This window comes from Nelumbo nucifera, chromosome 1, assembly GCF_055504915.1.
Source record: "Nelumbo nucifera cultivar China Antique chromosome 1, China Antique-T2T, whole genome shotgun sequence".
Classification (NCBI taxonomy): domain Eukaryota; kingdom Viridiplantae; phylum Streptophyta; class Magnoliopsida; order Proteales; family Nelumbonaceae; genus Nelumbo; species Nelumbo nucifera.
The window spans coordinates 95,055,184-95,074,189 of NC_142649.1; the positions used below are offsets into that span (position 1 = coordinate 95,055,184).

General features: G+C 36.3%; 1 protein-coding gene and 1 pseudogene across 2 annotated transcripts; one reads left to right on the forward strand and one right to left on the reverse strand.

The window, feature by feature from the left end:
• Positions 1–3,979: 3,979 nt before the first annotated feature.
• Positions 3,980–7,098, reverse strand: FNR1 (ferredoxin-NADP[+]-oxidoreductase 1). The gene is made up of 9 exons (XM_010270356.3): positions 6,694–7,098; positions 6,309–6,543; positions 6,067–6,200; positions 5,773–5,851; positions 5,520–5,611; positions 5,287–5,364; positions 4,736–4,798; positions 4,390–4,624; positions 3,980–4,303 (listed from the first exon to the last, which is right to left on the reverse strand). The coding sequence occupies exons 1-9, from the start codon at positions 6,805–6,807 to the stop codon at positions 4,236–4,238; spliced, it is 1,098 nt and encodes a 365-aa protein (XP_010268658.1). The 5' UTR covers positions 6,808–7,098; the 3' UTR covers positions 3,980–4,235.
• Positions 7,099–13,647: 6,549 nt separating this feature from the next.
• On the forward strand, positions 13,648–17,400 carry LOC104605547 (leucine-rich repeat receptor protein kinase HPCA1-like; annotated as a pseudogene). Its single transcript, XR_016081469.1, has 6 exons — positions 13,648–14,125; positions 14,218–14,370; positions 14,509–14,648; positions 14,732–14,951; positions 15,037–15,272; positions 17,144–17,400. The product of XR_016081469.1 is annotated as a leucine-rich repeat receptor protein kinase HPCA1-like (transcript).
• The last annotated feature ends 1,606 nt before the right edge of the window (positions 17,401–19,006 follow it).

Consider the following 19,006-nt stretch of genomic DNA (forward strand, 5'->3'; position numbering starts at 1 on the left):
GAAACCCGCGAGGACTCCATTATATAAAGGCTCCACCCCCCAGGGGTACAGGGTATGCGTGATTTCCTGCTCTCAAGCTCTCTCATTTTCAAGCAATTTTAGCTCGCTACTAGCCTACTGACTTAAGCATTGGAGTGACCTCACCGGGTTAGCATCCCGAGGTTCTCTGATATCCTTGCAGGTTCAGTCCACCGTCTGTCTGGAAGCCAAGTCACCTCCAGCTGGGAGCAGCCTGATCGTGCTAAATCACCTCCTATGGGAAACTAGGAACCCTATTTGCTTGATTAGCTTTTTTTTTTCTAATACTTTTATTTGTCCCATAATTATCAAAGTGCCTCTTTCCATATATTTTAAACTTAAAAAGAAACATAAAACAATAATATTAAATAAATAAATTGTTGTAGGCTTTGAGGCTTATGCATTTTATGGATTACATCCATTTTTTTTTTGGGTGGGTGGGGGGTGGGGGGGAGTGTTGGGGCTTTAGGGCTTACATCTTGGGGGCTTATACATATTTCTAATTAGGGGTGGATCCAAGTTGAGCCAAACCGAATATTTGACTATTCAATCTCCAATTGCTAGAAAGCCATGAGGCTTAAGCTCGAGTTCAAGCTCGGTTCAAGCTAGAGAGTTGAGCTTGAGTTCGGCTCGATTAAAATTAAAAATATAAATATAAAATATTTAATTTTGTTATTTTACACATAAAAAATTTAAAAATTATAAAAACTAGTTATTGTTATACATATAAAAACTAAAAATAATATATACAATATTTTTATTTTTATTTATATATTTATGTATATATTATTTTTTATATGTATAATATTTTTATTACATATACAAGCTTGATTAGGTTAGCGAGCCTTATGTGCTGAACTATATTAGGCTTGAGCTTGGCTTGATTAGAAAACAATCCTATATATTGGGCTCAAGCTCAGCGTGAAGCTTGATTTATACCAAGCCGAGTTAAGCTTTTCACAAGCCAAGCTCGAATAACTCATAAAAAGCTCGATTTGTTTTCACCCTTATTTCTAACAAAGGCTTAAGCCTCTAAGCAAAACCCAAGTCTCTTGCCTCAGAGCTTAAGCCCTTTGAAATCATGCATATTAAACTATTGGGCTACTATATGACCTTAATGGCTTTTTGAGTTCTTTAGGGCCCTATTTGGTTCACATTTTGGGGCCCAGTTTTTACTCAATTTTGCCAATATTTGACATGAATGGGGCAAGATGATGCTTAAAATGGACACCTATTCAAATTTTATCTAGAAATGGCCAATAATTTAAATTCCTTTCCTTACCTAAGTGTTGCATGCCCAAAAGTCTTCTTGCACTTGAGCAAGAATTGGCTTTATTCTTGAAAGAAATGTAGCATGTCCCTCATATTCGGAATGCCTATTCATGTTAATAAAGAGAAACATTGGGCATTACGTCTCTATCAACATTTGGGAGCCACCTATGTTCAAATTTGGAAAAAATGTGGTGACATGTGCTACATATGTGAGGGCCACCAACAATCATGTTGGGGCTACCAATTTTCATGTGATCCCACCAATTATTTTTATAAAAATTTCTCATATATATTCAAATTTGGAAGAAATTTTATGACATGCCAGACATATTTTTGAAATATATATTCACTTCCATAAATAGAAACATAAATAATAGACCTCAATCTTCATGTGTGATATATCCACCAATTTTTCATAATTTCTTATATGTTCAAATCTTATAAAACAATGTCAGGTGGGACCTACCAATGCAGTTTTTGATTTAAATAGCATGAAAATCCAAAAAGGTGATAATGCTAAATATTTTGAATTGATAGCTAATGACATCTTTACTTCAATGGGTCAAGTTGCATTTGAATAGAAAATTGAGCCAGACTAAATTGGATTGAGCTCAACTCAACCTTAACCCTATCTCAATTATTGAACCCCAACCCTAATCCAATCAAACCTATGTACTATTATAGATGATTTAGAATCAAGGTTCAAAGTATTAAAAATGCAAGGCATATCAGACATGCAATTTTATGAGAAGTATTATGTTAGGCTTTGGACATGCATAAATGCGGATGAAAAATACAAATACTCAAGGATATGACATGGGAACACAAATAAATCATAAAAATGCATTAAAAAAAGAAAAAGTAAATATAAATCTTAAGTGATGTTTTTATACATAAGAATCACGTACTTTAATGGTCTCTATGAATAAATATATAGTGAGTCATCATCATTCACAAACATATAAATATTACTTACCAAGGCAAATATAAGAATCACATACTTTATTTTATTTTCAAAATTACAAAAAATTCAAAAAAATAAATATTGGCAAAAAAGTTTATAATTGATCTATGAATATGATAGATCCATGGATCCACATTATCGTTATTATCTATCATTGCATAATGTAAAACCATATTAAATTTCCTTTTTTTATATACTGTATTTTTATTTCTCTCAAAATTTCGCTAAAAAATAAATTTATAAGAGCAAAGAATCAAATTATATAACCATCCACACCCAAGAGACCCTGATACGAGTCACAATTGAGTACGATTTTTTTTTAAATAAATATTTTATATTTATTTTTATTCCAAAATTTAAAAAAAATCAAAAAAAAAACAAAAACTTTGATGGATCTATGAATATAAGTATATGAAAGATCATCCATCCATATATTAGCATTATAGTTATTCCCTGTAATCAAATCATGCAAAATATATAATAGTTTTCTGTTATTTTATATTTTCCACCAATTTTTTTTGTCAAAAATTATATAGATTTACTTGTAAGACCAAAAAATATTGGATTTTAAAGACGACGAAAGTATATTATTGTAGATCTAAGTGTTTTATAACATTCAAACATAAACAGAATTTGAACAAATGAATCTAAAATAGAAACATCAAAGAAAACTTACTTCTTTTTCTCTTCTTACGTTGGATCCAAGACAATTATGATTTCAAAAATCTTGATTTATTTTTTTTTTATGCTTTGTTGTAATTCTTTTGCTGATCTGGTCACCTTGGGTTGTGTAAAGGAGTTTGAGAGTGTTCTGTCATCCTCTTATGAATTTTGTAAATGGCTACACTGATACCCTACCTTTGCAGTCAATACAGGCAAAATGGGTTTGATACACTTGGATGGTGCGAAAAATAGTGAAACACCCCAATTTGCGGTGTTCCATGCATCAACCATAAACTGGAACAATATGTATGGACCGGTATGTCCCTATAGTTGCAATATTTTGAACCTTGCTCTAAACTCCAACTCAAATTTGGTTGAATTGGGTTATTGATAAAGATGTGCTATGATACCAACTATAAACTTTTATAACCAAGAGTAACCACTCATCCCAGGGGTCGAGTGTCACCCAATTAAATAATCTCCCAACTATAAAGAGTCCTCGTCATTCCTGAGTGGCTTGATTTTAAAATAAAATGAAGTTATTTTAGCGTCATATCACTTGTTTTCACGTTTCCATTGTATAGATACAGTGATTTCAGGCTTAAAGGGAATTCAGCATCTTTAATTAGGGTTATGGTAGCAGAATTGAAGGGGGCTATGGGTACAAGTAGTAATAAATGATTTAAGCACTAATAATTTAACGGTGGATATGGCTTTAAATAGAATAGGTTGGCGAAACAGGATTCATGTATCCAATCCCATATAGTTGGGATAAGGCATGGATGATGATGGGTTATGGTAGCAGAACTATAACCAATTTTCCATCATGTTAAATATTTCAAGTGCGAGTGTAAATTCTCTATATGACAACTTGTTGATGCTATCCTACGTAACATGGATATCCAGGGTCTTTACATCATATTTCATTCTGAAGAAAAATCTTCTGTATGAGTAGCACAATTTGAGTAAATTTTCCCATAAATCCGAGTAGAGCTGGATGATGGAGCCAAATTATGCTAGTTCTACTGTCCAAAATGTAATCCATATTGAAACATACTCATGTTTGCTGCATGAAAATTGGGATTGATATCAACAAATGAAGTTGAAAAATGCTTACAAGAGGTTGAAGTTACTTCCCACTACACTGTATGGTTGGTAGATATTCGCTCTTTGTTCCAACTTTTGCAGGAGCCACAGCAATAGAACTGCTTTATAAGAAAATTAAAACAAATTACAATGTTACCTATCTACATAGCACACAGGGGAGCATGGCAGGATGGCTTCTGCAGATAAAAGCGCTTCCATAAAGAAGCAAGCTTCAATATACTTCCACATTCCACTGCTCTCCCTTCTTCAACTGCTTCTTGTACTCGGCCCAATCAATTCCTGCAAAATAGGGCATGTGAAAGTCAATGAGAGAAACAATATGTACAAGCATTATATCATGTCCTAACCACTCGATCTATTCTTACCATCCTTTGCAGCTAAAGACACCATTATGTCATCAATTCCCTTCTCCATTCCCTTCAGTCCACACATATAGATATAGGTGTTGTCTTTCTTGAGTAACTCCCATAGCTCCTCTGCGTACTGGGCCATTCGGGTTTGAATGTACATCTTCTCACCTTTTTCATTTGTTTGTTCTCTGCTCACAGCAAAGTCAAGCCTGAAGTTGTTGGGTGCTTTCTCTTTCATTTTCTCAAATTCCTGTCCAACCAGCATGGAAAGATTTTAGGTTGTCCTTCAAAAAATTCTGCAAACAATTAATCCAAAAACCAGAAAAATTCCTGAAGAGCATGAAATTACAGACTAGCTAACCTCCTTGTAGAGCAATGAACTACTTGTTGGAACACCCAAAAAGAGCCATGCCAATCCGTTGAACTGCAAAACATGTTAAAATTAGAGCCGCTTACTAAGAATAACTTCACAATTCATATTGACATCCCTTTAATTGTGTCAGAGTAGTGAAATGTGAACCTTGGAATATATCAAACAATTGGATGCTTCTCTAGAAGCTGCTCGGCGGTGGCCATGGAAATTGGTTTGCACTCAATCCACTAAAAAGGTTGAACAAGTATCACCCCTAATACTGAAGGTGTCGCTGTCACAAGCACCTTCCAGGGATTGAGTACATAAGGGCCCATATCAACGAAGTCCTCCTTGATCCAGCTATTCAGTGGTTCTCAATGGCCCCACAGATGATAGAACCATGTGTCTATGAGACATTGTCTTTGCCTCCATTTTATTACTTTCAGATACAAAATTAGTTGTTCAAGGTCTGGGCCCCATCTTTGTTTCAAGTTAGAAATGTGTAATAAGTCATTTCAAATGATAATGCATTAAAATCCTACTTAAGGAGATCTGTGTACCTTGTAGTCTTCATGCTTCTCAAAGAACATTTTCCACAAGAATGAACGAAAAGGAGCAATTCCTGTTCCTGTTGCAAGCTGCAAGAATAGAGACAAGACAACAGCTATTGATAAACCCATAGAACTCAAAAACGGTACATAAGCAGAACAAAGAATTCAATGGCAATTTTAATATTACAGCACACAACATAAAATTAAAAAAAAAAAGATGGACATTCATCAATGAAGACTACCATTATGATTGTGGCATTAGGATCTTTTGGCATAAGCATTTCTTTCCCAACAGGTCCTGTAATCTTCACTTCAGCTCCAGGTTTCAAATCACCTGAAGATCAAACAATTAGAGTTACAAGGGTAAAGGATAAAATAACTAGAGAACTTTCCCAATTACCAATCATCAAAGTATATACTTTCACTACAATGACCAGGTTAGAATCCCAGAACTACATAGAGACAATTGCGAGAGGAAAATTGAAAAAGACTCACATAGGAAATTTGAGCAAACTCCTTTAACTATTTCCCCTTGTTCATTGGTATAAACAAGTCGCTTGACACACAGAGAGACCTATAAAGACACGCAAAACTTAATTGGTTGTAATAAAAGAAAGAGAACTTTCCATCGAGAGCTTAAAATCGTAGCTTTGTATTTATGATTTATCAACAGATTAACGAATTATAGTAAGGGGTAAGGAAAATTCAGTGCGCATTCTGCACTTTTACGGATTATTTTAACTGGGAAAAAGAGATTAGAAAAATCAGGTATTTCTGAATAAGACTTACGGTCTTGGAGTCTCCGAAGTCCCCAAGAGCGCTGCTGGCAATCGAGTACAGCCTCAGCTTGTGGGGCTTTCCGTTCTTGTCAACGCCATCCGGAATTACTCCAATAGATTGCCCTTCTCTGTATGGGACTTCCCCTGTATCATTCAAGCAACCGGCACAAATGATCAAACAAGAAAAATGCCACATCAAATTTCAACCAACAAAACTCATCTGGGAGACAAAATAATAAGAAAAATCAGTACCTTCAGTGCTGAAGACCATGTGCCAAGTTTCTCCGGGAGCATCATCGCCGGTGATCTTGGTGTTGAGAAGGCATCTACCAGTGTATGGGTTCTTGGGCTTGAACTTGTTAACAACCACATCTTCTTCATTCTTTTTGGAAATCTTCTCTACCTTAGCCGGTGCCTCAGTGGTGACCTGAGCTCTGATAGAAACCACTCTCCCACGAATAGAGACATTCCTATAGTACAAACAAGTCTATAGAACCCAAAACGAGACGATAAACGGTAAGAGAAGGAAAACCCGGATACAATAGAAGAGGAAAAATGCAAAAAAGAAAGATAATCTCAACCATGAAGCGCTCCCCCGGTCTCATTCATTTAAGTTGTTTATTCGTTAGAACTTTACCTTGCTGAAGCCGATTCTCTCCAGAGAGGTTATAGATGTTCTGGTGGGAAGAGGAGATGACTTGGAGGATGGCAGAGAGACTGCAGCAGTCAGTGCAGCAGAAGCAGAAGCCATGATTTCGGTGGAGAAGAAAAAGTGAACGAAAGTAAATGTGGTTGAGAGGTTTGACGAGGAAAAGAAAGAGGAGGAGAAGATGGGGGGGAGAGGAGCGAGAAAAAGGGTTAGGATTTGGAGTGGGTGGAGGAGAATGGAAGGGCAATGCAGTGGTGGTTATTGTTGGAGGGAGTCGGATTCTGTGAGGATAAGTCTTCGGCCCCTAATACGAACTACCCACTGGTCACTGGATCAGATATTCAGATTCCTCTTCTCCCCGACACCATACGATACCGAACTAGAGAGTCTAGAGGTTCTGAGGTTGTGGCTTGAGATTTCAGATTTGTCAAAGAGAATGACGGGTAAATCCGGTGGCCGGTGATTGGTGTGGAAACGCCGGATCAGACCGGATCGATAACCAAAGAGCGGGTCGTTCGCTTGTCTCCGTTCCGGTCGGATCGTGGAACTCGAACCCTGATGAATTGGAGAAGACGCCGAAAAAGCTGACCCGACCAATCCGAAGGTGGGGTACCGTAGTGGATTGACGGCATGGTTCTTGCTTGGTCTTCAGTTAGCAGCTGAATTGAGTCTCAGAAAAGTGGGTGATTGTTTCTGACTGCATTAACTTGATCCTCACAAGTTAGCAAAGAAGATTATATGCGCTTTGATGCATCATTTTGAGGTGGTGGATTGGTGTTATATATTAACAAAGTTAAGAACTTATACTATTCTACCATTCTGTTCTAATTGGGCCTTGTTCTGTAACTCTTTTTATGTTCTCTGTGGACCCAATTGATTTCTTTAGTAATGATAATCGTCGAACCAAAAATTAGTAGACATTTTTGGATTCCAGTGCTTATTTGTTGATAAAGTTCATTTGGACCCCATATGAGTTCAAGGAATTCCTTGTTTATCTCTATATGTCCATATCAAAATGGGATACGATTACAATGGGATTGTATTATGATTTATTGATTTTATTTAATATTGGAACTCTAATTATTTAAATATCTCTAAGGTTGTTATCGTGTTAAGGAGAACTGAACTATCTAGTATTGATTTGTGGAGGCTTTTCACTTGACACCAGAGTCCAGAAACCAGTTCTAGTTTGGTATGAAACATGGGGAGTTTAGGCATGTTAAGACCCAACCCATGTCCAACTCTGTGGGCTGAACAGCCATGTAAACAAGCCCATTCCAAGAATGAATGGAGCTTTCAGTTGAGGCCAGCCATAGTGTAACTCAACTGACTATTAGTCTACAACCGAAATTCAAGCTACACATTCCAAGTTTCAAACCCCTGGGTTTTCAACTGAAAACCTATGCTCAAGCTAGAAATTGAAGAACATGTTTTTTGTTTCAGTTTTGAAAACAAAAAACACAAAAGCATGTTTTTTTTTTTTATTATGTGTTTTTGTTTTGGTTGTTTCCAAACTAGATGGTTTTGATTTGTGTTTTGAAACCAACAAAAAAAAGTAAAAAATAAAAAACAAGTGATGTTGTAAAACATTCCCTAAGTTGGTCAATGGTGGCGGCAACCAAGAGCCCTTTCTCTCTCTCTCTCTCCTCCACCCTTCTGCCAAGAAAGGGATCATCTCTTAAACCTGGCCAGTTAATACTCATTTCACATAAGAACTTTGCTATACGACCTTTGCAATTTATCTAGGGATGCAACTTGGGCAGGTTGGGCTAGGTTTATGGAAAAAATTTGGCCCATCCATTTCTGGGTTGGTTTTTTTAAGCCTCTTTTTCTCTCTCACACACACACTTTATCTCATTCAATTTCTTGTAAACTTTCTGCCCATGATGACACCAATTACTGTTTTACCTCACACCCATGCAAACGTGCCATGCATATGAAACTTCAAAACAGCCCAAGCTGTTTTTTACAAACAGCCAAACTTTTCTTGCATATGTCATACTAGCAAGTAAACCCATGCAAACACATGAATTGAATAGAAACTTAGTTAGGTTATGGTGCTGATATGTCCAAGCTAGATTCCATATTAAGGTTGGATTGGCCTAAGAGAGTTTTTATTGTAACTTACATTTTTTTTTTATATTTCAATTAAAAATAGATAACCACTTGTATGAAAAATGAGAGGAGTAGGAACATCAGAGCTCTATAGTTAGAGGCCGACCCCTCACAACCTCTTTCTAATGTAGATATGGATATGGTCTTACAAAAGATGACAGAAGTACATAGATAACATGCACAATATATGCATATTTGTATATATTTGTGCATGAGAGTGGCCCCTAGGATGTATATACATTGGATAATGGTCCATATTCTTTTGAATTATACCAGCATGTTGGAATACTTTTCATTCTATACAGTATATAAACACCTCAGCCTCTCATTTCATGGTTGCTAGTTGCTGAGGTCCTAAAGTGATACCTAGTGAGGGGGAGACCGGATCTGCTCTTCACATAGGGCACCTCATACGCACATCACTAGGGAGACCGGATCTGCTCTTCACATAGGGCACCTCATACGCACATCTTATCATGCATTGGGAGCATCTCCCGTATTTATAAGTTACACTGTTCCGTTCTGGGAGGGGAAGGGGGGGGGGGGGGGTTGTGTGATCACAGTTCATTTTCATATCATATGGAATGAACAATGCTAGCTCCTGCAGGTAAGCATTTGCCTCTCTCTTTCTCTCTAATTAAAGAGATAATCCATTAAAGAGCTACTATGAACAATAGAAACAAGGGTACCGGCCAAGAACGAAAACAACACAACAACTAGTTCTGGAGCAATGCTAAGCCGGAACAGGAATTAAAACAATCACAGTAGGTATCGTACTCTCTTCCCAAGAGTTTTCATTACAGTCAATCTTAAGATACCCCTAGTTCTGGAGATCCCTGTTACAGTAGGTGGAGTGGATCACACCATTAACGTGATGCATGAAAACATCAACGACCTATGCATAGGTTGTGGATTTGTAGGCCATAAGTCCTATAACTGCGCCCATTCATCATTGGTGAAGGGTGGCCTGAGGCAAAAAGGAGGAAAAAATTTAGGAGGGTTCTCTCCCGCGATGGTTGGTGATTGGTGAGTGCATACATTGTCTAACACAGTGTTTGACAAGATAGGAGGGTTCTCTTTTCAGAGAGAACCTTGCAGAAATTTTTTGAAGAAGACAAGCTTCTTCACGAGAAAGAAAGATAGCAGACTTCTGTCCATTTGAGAAGGGGAAAGATTCCTTCACAAAAAAATTATTTATATTGAAGTTTGAGAAGGAAAAAGATCCATGCTTGAGAAGGGAGAAATTTCTGGGCCATTCTCTGAGCGACCTCTGTCCGTTTGAGCAAGATAGGAGAAATTTCAGCGGCAGTGAACAGTGAGAAGTGAGAACCAGCCGACCATCTTCCTCCTCTGCCATTCTCAAGGTGGGTTTACTACTATTTTCCCTTATTCTATCGCTAGTTTCTTTCTTATTTTTTAAGCATCCATTACAATCATCTATAGACAATAATTTCTTCGTCAAAAGATGTTCGTTCTAGAAATTTTTGTTTTTAATTTAAATCTTTTAGTTTCGGAATTGATCTTGATTGTTTGGGATGGGGCTGTATTATCCAATAACTTACCATATTCTTGTCAGGGCATTTTTTGATGCTTCACATTCCTTATGGACATCAGGATATGCTCAATTGAAAATTTTATCTTCTTTCAAAACATCATTGTTTTGAAGGCCTAGAGAGTACTAGCACTGACCACATGCCTGGTTGCTGAAAGATTGGAAATCAATTGGATTTGTAGTTGATGACCTTGGTTACCTCGAGATAATGTCAAATTTAAAGAATATTACCATATCCTGACCAAATCCTAGTTTTCTCCTGTCAAATTTAAAAAGGATGCTATATCTTTAGTGAGGTATCTGACATCAAATGATGGTGATGCTTTAAATTTCAACTACGACTCTTTATTATGTTTAAAATAAGCACACAAAGTATTAAGTAGTAGCTTTGGATCAGTTTTTGTTTTTTGGTTTAGAGTTGCTGTGTTTTGTATGTTGAGGTGCCATCTTGTCACCTCTCGGATTATATTTCTTTATTTCAATTAATGAATTTTCACTTTACTCTTCAAAAGAAAAGTAGTAGCTTTGGCATGTGACATTTAAGAACTGCCTTTGATGTTAGGTGATCTTATTTTACTGTTCAGTGGGAGCAACCTGTAAACAATCTTGTAAAAGCCTAATGTGGACTTTTGGAAGCATCTATAGTGGCAATTGACACCTATAGACAAAGAGTTTTGGTGATCTTTTCGATCAATAAAGAGTTCCAAAGATTCTTCATACATGGTAGAGAAAAAGTGCTACTTAGCTTCCAAAGAACACATGCTGAAATGCATAGAACATAATAATAAACGAAAAGGATAGATAACTTGAAAGAAAAGAATAAACTATCTAAGCTCAATTTCTTATGCAAATACCAACCTCTAGTATGAAAAAGGGCAAAAGATATTCCAACTCCAAAATGAATTATCTAAGCTCACTCTGCAGGTTCTTCAGTCTGTATACATCCTGGGTTTTAGGTACAACTAAGAATGTTTCTTACATAGAGTTGTAACTGAATTTTATGTTTGTTAAACATTAACTTAATTTGTTCAATTGTGGATCAATCCAATGTTATCTTACGCCAAATTTCTTATGGCTCTGTTGCAGGGGAACACCCTTATGGTGAACACCCCTCCAGGACATTCTTCATGAGAAATATAAATAGCCATGTTGAGGATACAGAATTAAAGGCTCTTTTTGAGGTATTGTTTATTTCTATGGTATTTGTAATTTCTCTAACCAAGCTAATACAGAATTTTCTATCCACTTTGTATTATTGAGCATCATCACCAATCCACCACACCATCACACTTTCATTTCTTCTTGTATTTCTGAGGAACAGAACTGAAATTGTTTTGCCTTCATCAGAATAAATATGTGCAGTTGTGCATTTATGGCAACCAATAGACTAAAATTTCAGTGTGTAGATATCTAGATCTACTTACAAGTTGATGGGAGATTATCTAAAACTCTCCTTGACTTTAGTTACAGTATATGTAATTCATAAAACCTTCTAAGGGGTTTCCTGGAGGTATCTTAAGTTGAGGGGAAGTTTTGGACATGGTCAGTAAAGTTGGGGGAAGTTTTGAATAGTTTTCTTAAAGTTGATAAGATCACAAGTAATCAGAGTATTTACAATTCCAAAATTTGGTTGGAATGCATACAACCATTGAAAACTACCAAGCAAAAAAAATTTGGTTGGATTTTAGGCTTCTAGATCCTAGAATTCTTTAAATCTAGATTATTGAGATTCTGATGCTTTTTCCAAAATCCACCATCTAGAACCCAAGAATTGGGTTATAGGTTGATTAGAAAGTTGGGCCACATTACAGAGGAAAAAGTAGTAGACTACTGAGAGAATGCACTGCTTAGAATTTCTTGACAGCAACCTTGAAACTAGTCTTCTTTCGGCTAAATAATTCTGAACATCCAATGTGTCTGTTGAACCTATTTTAGATACAGCTTATCTGAAACATGGTTACTTGATTTTTCTTTCTTTATTTTAGGTTCTTGTGGCAAGTGTGGTTATCTGTATTTGCAGGTGTTTCAGTGGGTATTGTTAGTGAGGTTGACCCATCTACTGGTGAGATTAATGATTATCGTATACTAACGGATATTTTGGTAAGTCTTTTCTGAGCTAGCTTGAATTAATGCTGAAAAGAAAACCCAATTTAAACCTTCGTCTACTTAAGTAAGAGAAATGTATAACTATAACCTTAGAACTTCTGGTTTTCTTTCTCTGGTCTCACAAGATTTGGGCTTATTATGATGACACCACCAAACCATCAAAGCTTCCATCAAATCAAATATTTTTCCATTTTCATCTAGAAGAGCACTGGTTCTTTTCTTCCTTTTAAACCCTTTTTGGAGTTTCACATTTCTAAATTGTTTCAGCAGTCCAAGAATGTTAATTTTCTGTTTTCTTCTCTTCCTCTTTTTTGGTTATCGGTGGGTTGGACAGGTTAAACAGGACCACCAATATGTGTATTTATTATTATAAAAATTGTTGCAGTATAACCTTAGAGTCCTTGATGAGAAGATGGGAGAAATGAGTGAGTGGTTCTTGATTTAGTTTAAGTAACATCAGTATGTGAGTTACAAGTGAAGCCCATAATTGGAGGTCCTATGAATTTTCTTCCAAACTTGCACAGCATTTGAACAACATCTGACAGAAAGAGTATGATTTCCAAAGCCATTTCCTTGCTTTACAAGGCTGCTGGATGGACATATTATTTAAAACAAACCTATGTAGAATTTTAATCTGTTAAAAGATCATCTACTTCTTTTGTGTAACAAAAGCCACTAAAGGGAACAAAATTTTCACACCTCCAACTTCTAATTCATTGCATGTCAAAGCTATAGTTTCATAATAAAATGTTTATTTATTATGTTAATGCATTTTAATTATCTGAACCTTTTTTTTTTTTCTCTTGTGTAGTGGGTATACTCTGTCGAGGGATCCACACCATAATAAAGGACTTGCCTTCACTGAGAAAGAGAGAGATGCCCACTACTTAAGAGGTCTTCTGCCCCCAGCAATTGTCAGTCAAGCTCTTTAGGTAAATACTTGATAATGATTCCTCCTAGTTCCTTTTCCAATGTTTTAGCAGAATCAATCCTTGGGTAACAACTGCAGTTCGTTGATCTGCAAAACAACAATATTCAATCAGTAAATCGCACTGGATACTCGAACAGCCTAATGTGAAATCATGCATGCACTGCTAGTCTTTTCTTTTACAGTGTCCTCTATATGAACTTTCATCTATTGCGACTACTAATTTTCATTTTCATTTACCATGGGTTTCAGACTTGTTGGAAATCTAGTATGTACAATTACCACGAATGATAACTACTGCCGGCTTCAAGGAACAGGACAGGCTTATTCCACTGACCTGACTAACTGTGGCTCCAAGTCATGTCCCCCACAACAAAGTGTGAACCCTCAGAGTTGTGATTGTGCCTATCCATACACAGGGATGTTAATTTTCAGAGCACCTACCTTCCGAGAATTGTCCAACGCCGCTATGTTTCGTTCACTAGAAATGAGCCTTTAGGTAAATCTTTGCCTTGTGCCTGGTTCGGTTTCCCTCCAAAACATCTTTTTTAATGAGGATGACTATCTACAGATGCAATTGGAACTCTTCCCGTCAAATGGTAAGTACTTTAATAGGACAGAGGTTCAAAGGATTGGGTTTTATTTGAGCAACCAAGTTTATAAACCTTCAGATATATTTGGGCCATACTTATTTAATGCATTTGTTTATCCTTTCCCAGGTAACTTATTCTATTCCTGCTTAGAAACAAAATTTGAGTCAACCCCTTGAAATGATGTATTTGATAAAAAATGAACAAAACAATTGTTTCAGGTGGAAGTCAAGGAACTTCACTAAGCTCAGGTGCCATTGCTGGAATAGCAATTTCTTGTGCTTCTTTGGTCTTCTTACTCATGGGTGTGGGAATCTATGCCATTTGACAGAAGAAACATGCAGACAAAACTACTAAATTGAGTAAACCATTTGGTAATGTGCTCCATGCAATTATGAATATAATGTTTTCTATACCAAATTTACAAGTGCATATGATAATATGTTGAAATTTGAGAAGTTGCAATTTCCAATATAAATTGCTTATCTGAACTATTATCCACCATATTGCAGCATCGTTGTTTCAAATGAATAGTGATAATGGTGGTGCACCAAAATTAAAAGGAGCTTGATTGTTTTCTTATGATGAACTCAGAGTGTGCACCAGCAATTTCTCAGAAAGCAATGAAATTGGATCTGGGGGCTATGGCAAGGTACTAATCCATTTGTTATAACTCATAAAGCTCTTGGTATGTAGCAATGCATGGCAATATAGTGAACTTTGTTCCCTTTCCAGGTTTATAAAGGAATTCTCTGTAGTGGGCAAGTGGTAGCAATTAAAAGAGAAACACAAGGTTCAATGCAGGGTGGGCATGAATTTAGAAATGAAATTGAGTTGCTTTCACGGGTTCATCACAAAAATCTGGTGAACCTGGTAGGTTTTTGTTTAGAGCAAAGAGAGCAAATGCTGGTTTATGAATTCATTCCTAATGGGATGCTTTGGGAGAGTTTGTCTGGTATGTTTCGCAGTTCCATAAATGTTCTCCTATTTTGTATATCTTAATACATAATAAGAAATTATTCTGCAATCATCAACTGCAGGGAGATCGGGAATTCACCTAGATTGGAAGAGGAGACTCCAAATTGCTCTAGACATAGCCAGAAGATTATCGTATCTTCATGAACATGCTAATCCCCCCATAATTCATAGAGATGTTAAGTCGAGTAATATTCTATTGGATGAAAATTTAGTTGCAAAGGTTGTAGATTTTGGACTATCCAAGCTGATATCAGACATTTCTAAGGGACATGTTTCCACCCAAGTTAAAGGAACAGTGGTAAGTATTACTGCATAGGCTGTCCCTCTTCCATCCTGAAGGTCTCTTCAAGAATGCATTGCCATTATATTATTCTGCATTTCTACTTGAGAGAATCACAATTATATCTATATCAACAAATGTCAAATGTATGACTTCATAAGTACTTTAATTTGTCGAGGATACAATTTTTGAAGGAAAAGATGCATCAAATTAAACATGTTATTTGATTATGGTTCAATAAACACAGTAACATTTGGAGGAAAAGGAAAATTTAAACTGGCTTTAGTTTTAGATCAGGATACTATAACCATCACTAGATTCTTGAGTTATAGAAACATCCTGTAAAATTATTGATCCTTTCAACCTGAATGATATTTTAGTTTAAGTAGGCTTACTCAAGAACTTAATTAGTGAGGCCAAAATGAGTAGTCATCATGAACCACATTGATAACACTATTAGAATTACTTTCCAGATTTTCTGTTTACCTAACTTAATTCTATTCTAAACCTTACACTTTAAAGCATATATCCTGAACTGAATCTAATCAATTTTTTGTCTTATTAACCAAAGCTATGCCATCTTCAAACAACATACACCATAGGACTTCCTCTAAGGCATCCGTTGCAGCAACAGGTCTACCCTCTCTTTTCTTCTTTTCATAGGACAAAAAAGAAGAGTGCAACTCCCTCTTTTATATATAGAGATTATAGATTATATATCACTCTAGAATATATAATTTTGGCTTACAGGTCCCATATTTTGCATGTTTAGGAATCCGTGTGATATATGATCAAAGATTAGGACCGCCCATTGCATGTGCATCTCTTAGGCTTAGTTTGGACAGGGTACAAATGCAAATATGTATGGTGCAAAATGTAGGTTTAAAAATACAAAATGCAACCTTTGAACTGTACATATTTGTATTTGTACTCTTTTCAAATACAAGTTTATATTTGTATTTATAATATTTGTACTATAGATATTTATATTTACACTGTTTTCACAACACTTCACAGTCGTGCATTAGAAAACATCTCTGTACTTGTATATTTTTATCAATGGAAGGATTTTCTCAATGTACGGCTGAAAAGGTTGGAGTATAATGGAGAGTGCGACAACTAAATCCAGATTTCCAACTGGCTCCTCAATTATAACGGGCCTTATGCAGGAATGCCAAATGCAGCCTTAGAGCATGTAAATACAGATTGCCAAGTGAATACAATGCATTATGCATGATCTGCTTTACCAGTTCACATAACACTTGGCACTGGAATGCATTTTACCAGTTCACATAATCCCTGCACCCTATCATTTATAGCTTTCCACTAGTATGGTGATACTAGAGATTAAAAGATTAATTTTTTTCTTGTTTGGGAAATGCTCAAAGAAGATCTTAGTTTAGCTAGATGGAAGAGGCTTTTGGTATCACTAGTTCACTACAAATAAAGTGTGTGGAAGGAATTAATATGTATATCCCTTTCTGCTTTTGGTATCAAAAACTTGTAAAACACTACGTATAATTTAATCACTACCCATGTATTTCCACATCAAAGTCCATAGCAGGAACATGTCTTTTTACTCAGAACATAAGGAAGGTTAACCATCTCAATAGAGCAAGTCCAGATTGGATTTGTTGGGCATATGTTCAAGAACCAAGTTCCATCAATATTGGTGATCACCATTTTAGGGCCCAATTCTTGTGGGCTTGGATCTGATATAGATAACTGTAAAAAAATACCCAAATTGTTCTTTTGGCATCTCTCTCTCTCTCTCTGCTTCAAAGTCTAATCATCATATCATATGTGCCTGCAGAATGATGGCCATGACCTGAGCCTCATAAAGAGAGTTTCATTCCTCAGTCTAATCATCATATCATATGTGGATGCAGCAACATGGAAGAGTTCTTGATGCTTTAAGGAGTGGTTCAATTCCATAAATCTAGGCATGCATGAAATTGGGAAGCATGCAAGAGGCTTTATCACGGACGTCTGCCATTCTGGTTGCTTGTGTTTCATTGACTATTGTTCCTGAGCCCACACAATCATAATGCTATGATGTCTTTCATGTATTAATTTGTATTCGTTCGAAACGTAACATGTATTAATTTATGATTCGAATGGAAATACATCTTTTAAATTGCATTTATATTGTTTTTTGTACTATTTTATGTTAATTGTATATTGTATTTAAGCATTTTGTTTTTGGATATTATAATAATTATTACTTTAATTAAATATTTTATTTATTTATTTTGATTTTTGTGCATTATCTATCATGAGATTTGTATTAAATAGGTGCAACAAATGTTGAAATCAAATTGATATTAATAAAAAAATAAAAAAATCAAAGCCGGCGGTCATGCATCCGTTGCCTTAGACATAAAAGAACTCTAAGGCGGTGGTTCTAACTGCCACCTAAAAAATGGAATAAACATATTGACGGATCTAAGGCGGCGATCTTTTCTGTCTAAGCAGGCGGTCTTGACCTAAGCCAGCAGTGGCTGAGGGGGTGAACTCATGACCGCCAGCAGCGGTGGTCTATGTGTCAAAAGCGGCGGTCATCTGACCGCTGGCTTTGACCGTTTTTCTTGTAGTGCTAGATAAAAATCTAAAAAAAGTGTGGGATATTAGGTGCCCTCCAAAAATTCATTTCTTCATGTATCTAGTTTTGAGTGACAGAATTCTAACCAAAATGAGGCTAAAAGGATGGGTGTGGGGGATGACTCAAGTTGCCTACATTGTGAAGAGGATGAGAGTACAAATCACAGGTTGCTGCACTATTTTGAGGTTAAACAAGTATGGGAAGGCCTAAATATCAATGATATAAATCATAGTATTGGGGAAACCATTAAAGATTGGTGGGACAAAGTAAATAAAGCCGAGACAATAAATGTATGCAACTCGATTGTAGGATGTATGACCTTATGGAATATCTGAAAATAGAAATGCTAAATTATTCCAAAAAATAGTTACTCCTAATGGAAATGAATATTCTCCCCCCCCCCCAGGACCAGATTATAAAATGGAAACATCTATCTAGGTCATAACCTTCAGCCTGGGCTGTTCTCGATGCCCACGTTGTAGCTACCAAGTTTGCTTAATTCAAATGCTTCATCGAAGGAGATTCAAGTATCATCATCAATTGCCTATGTGGTCAAATGAAGCCCCCATGCAACATCAACAACTTTATTGAAGAGTGCCAAAAATTATGTACTACCCACAATCTCTGCGTTTTCTATGAACATGTCATAAGGGAGGGAAATTATGCAGCAGATTGCCTTGCCAACTTGGTACATCCTATTTCAGTATCAAGCTCGAGTCTCTCGAATATGAAATTATTGTTTATTTGTTTCTTTGACGCTTGGGGTCATTTCTCTGTACTATAAAAAAAAAAGTCATAGGCTGAGAACGAGAGAGGTCGAGATCAAATAAGAGATGATGCTTCATCCAAATTAATTCATTGGTCATCACTGCTATTGCACGACTTCAGTATGTGGACTTTCGGGGGTGGATAGGCATCCAACCGAGGCCCTTTATTTGAAATCACAATCTACAAAAAGTAAACATGTATAGCAACATGTAGGTGTTGTTGACAAGGGTCACCCATGAATAGAAATGGCAATGGGGCAGGGTGGGGACGAGAAACCACTCCTTATTCCCATTTCCGCAAAAAACCCTATCTCCGTCCCCATCCCCACTCGTGATTTTTTATGATATCAATTATTTTGTTTTTGTTTTTTTTTTTTTATTTC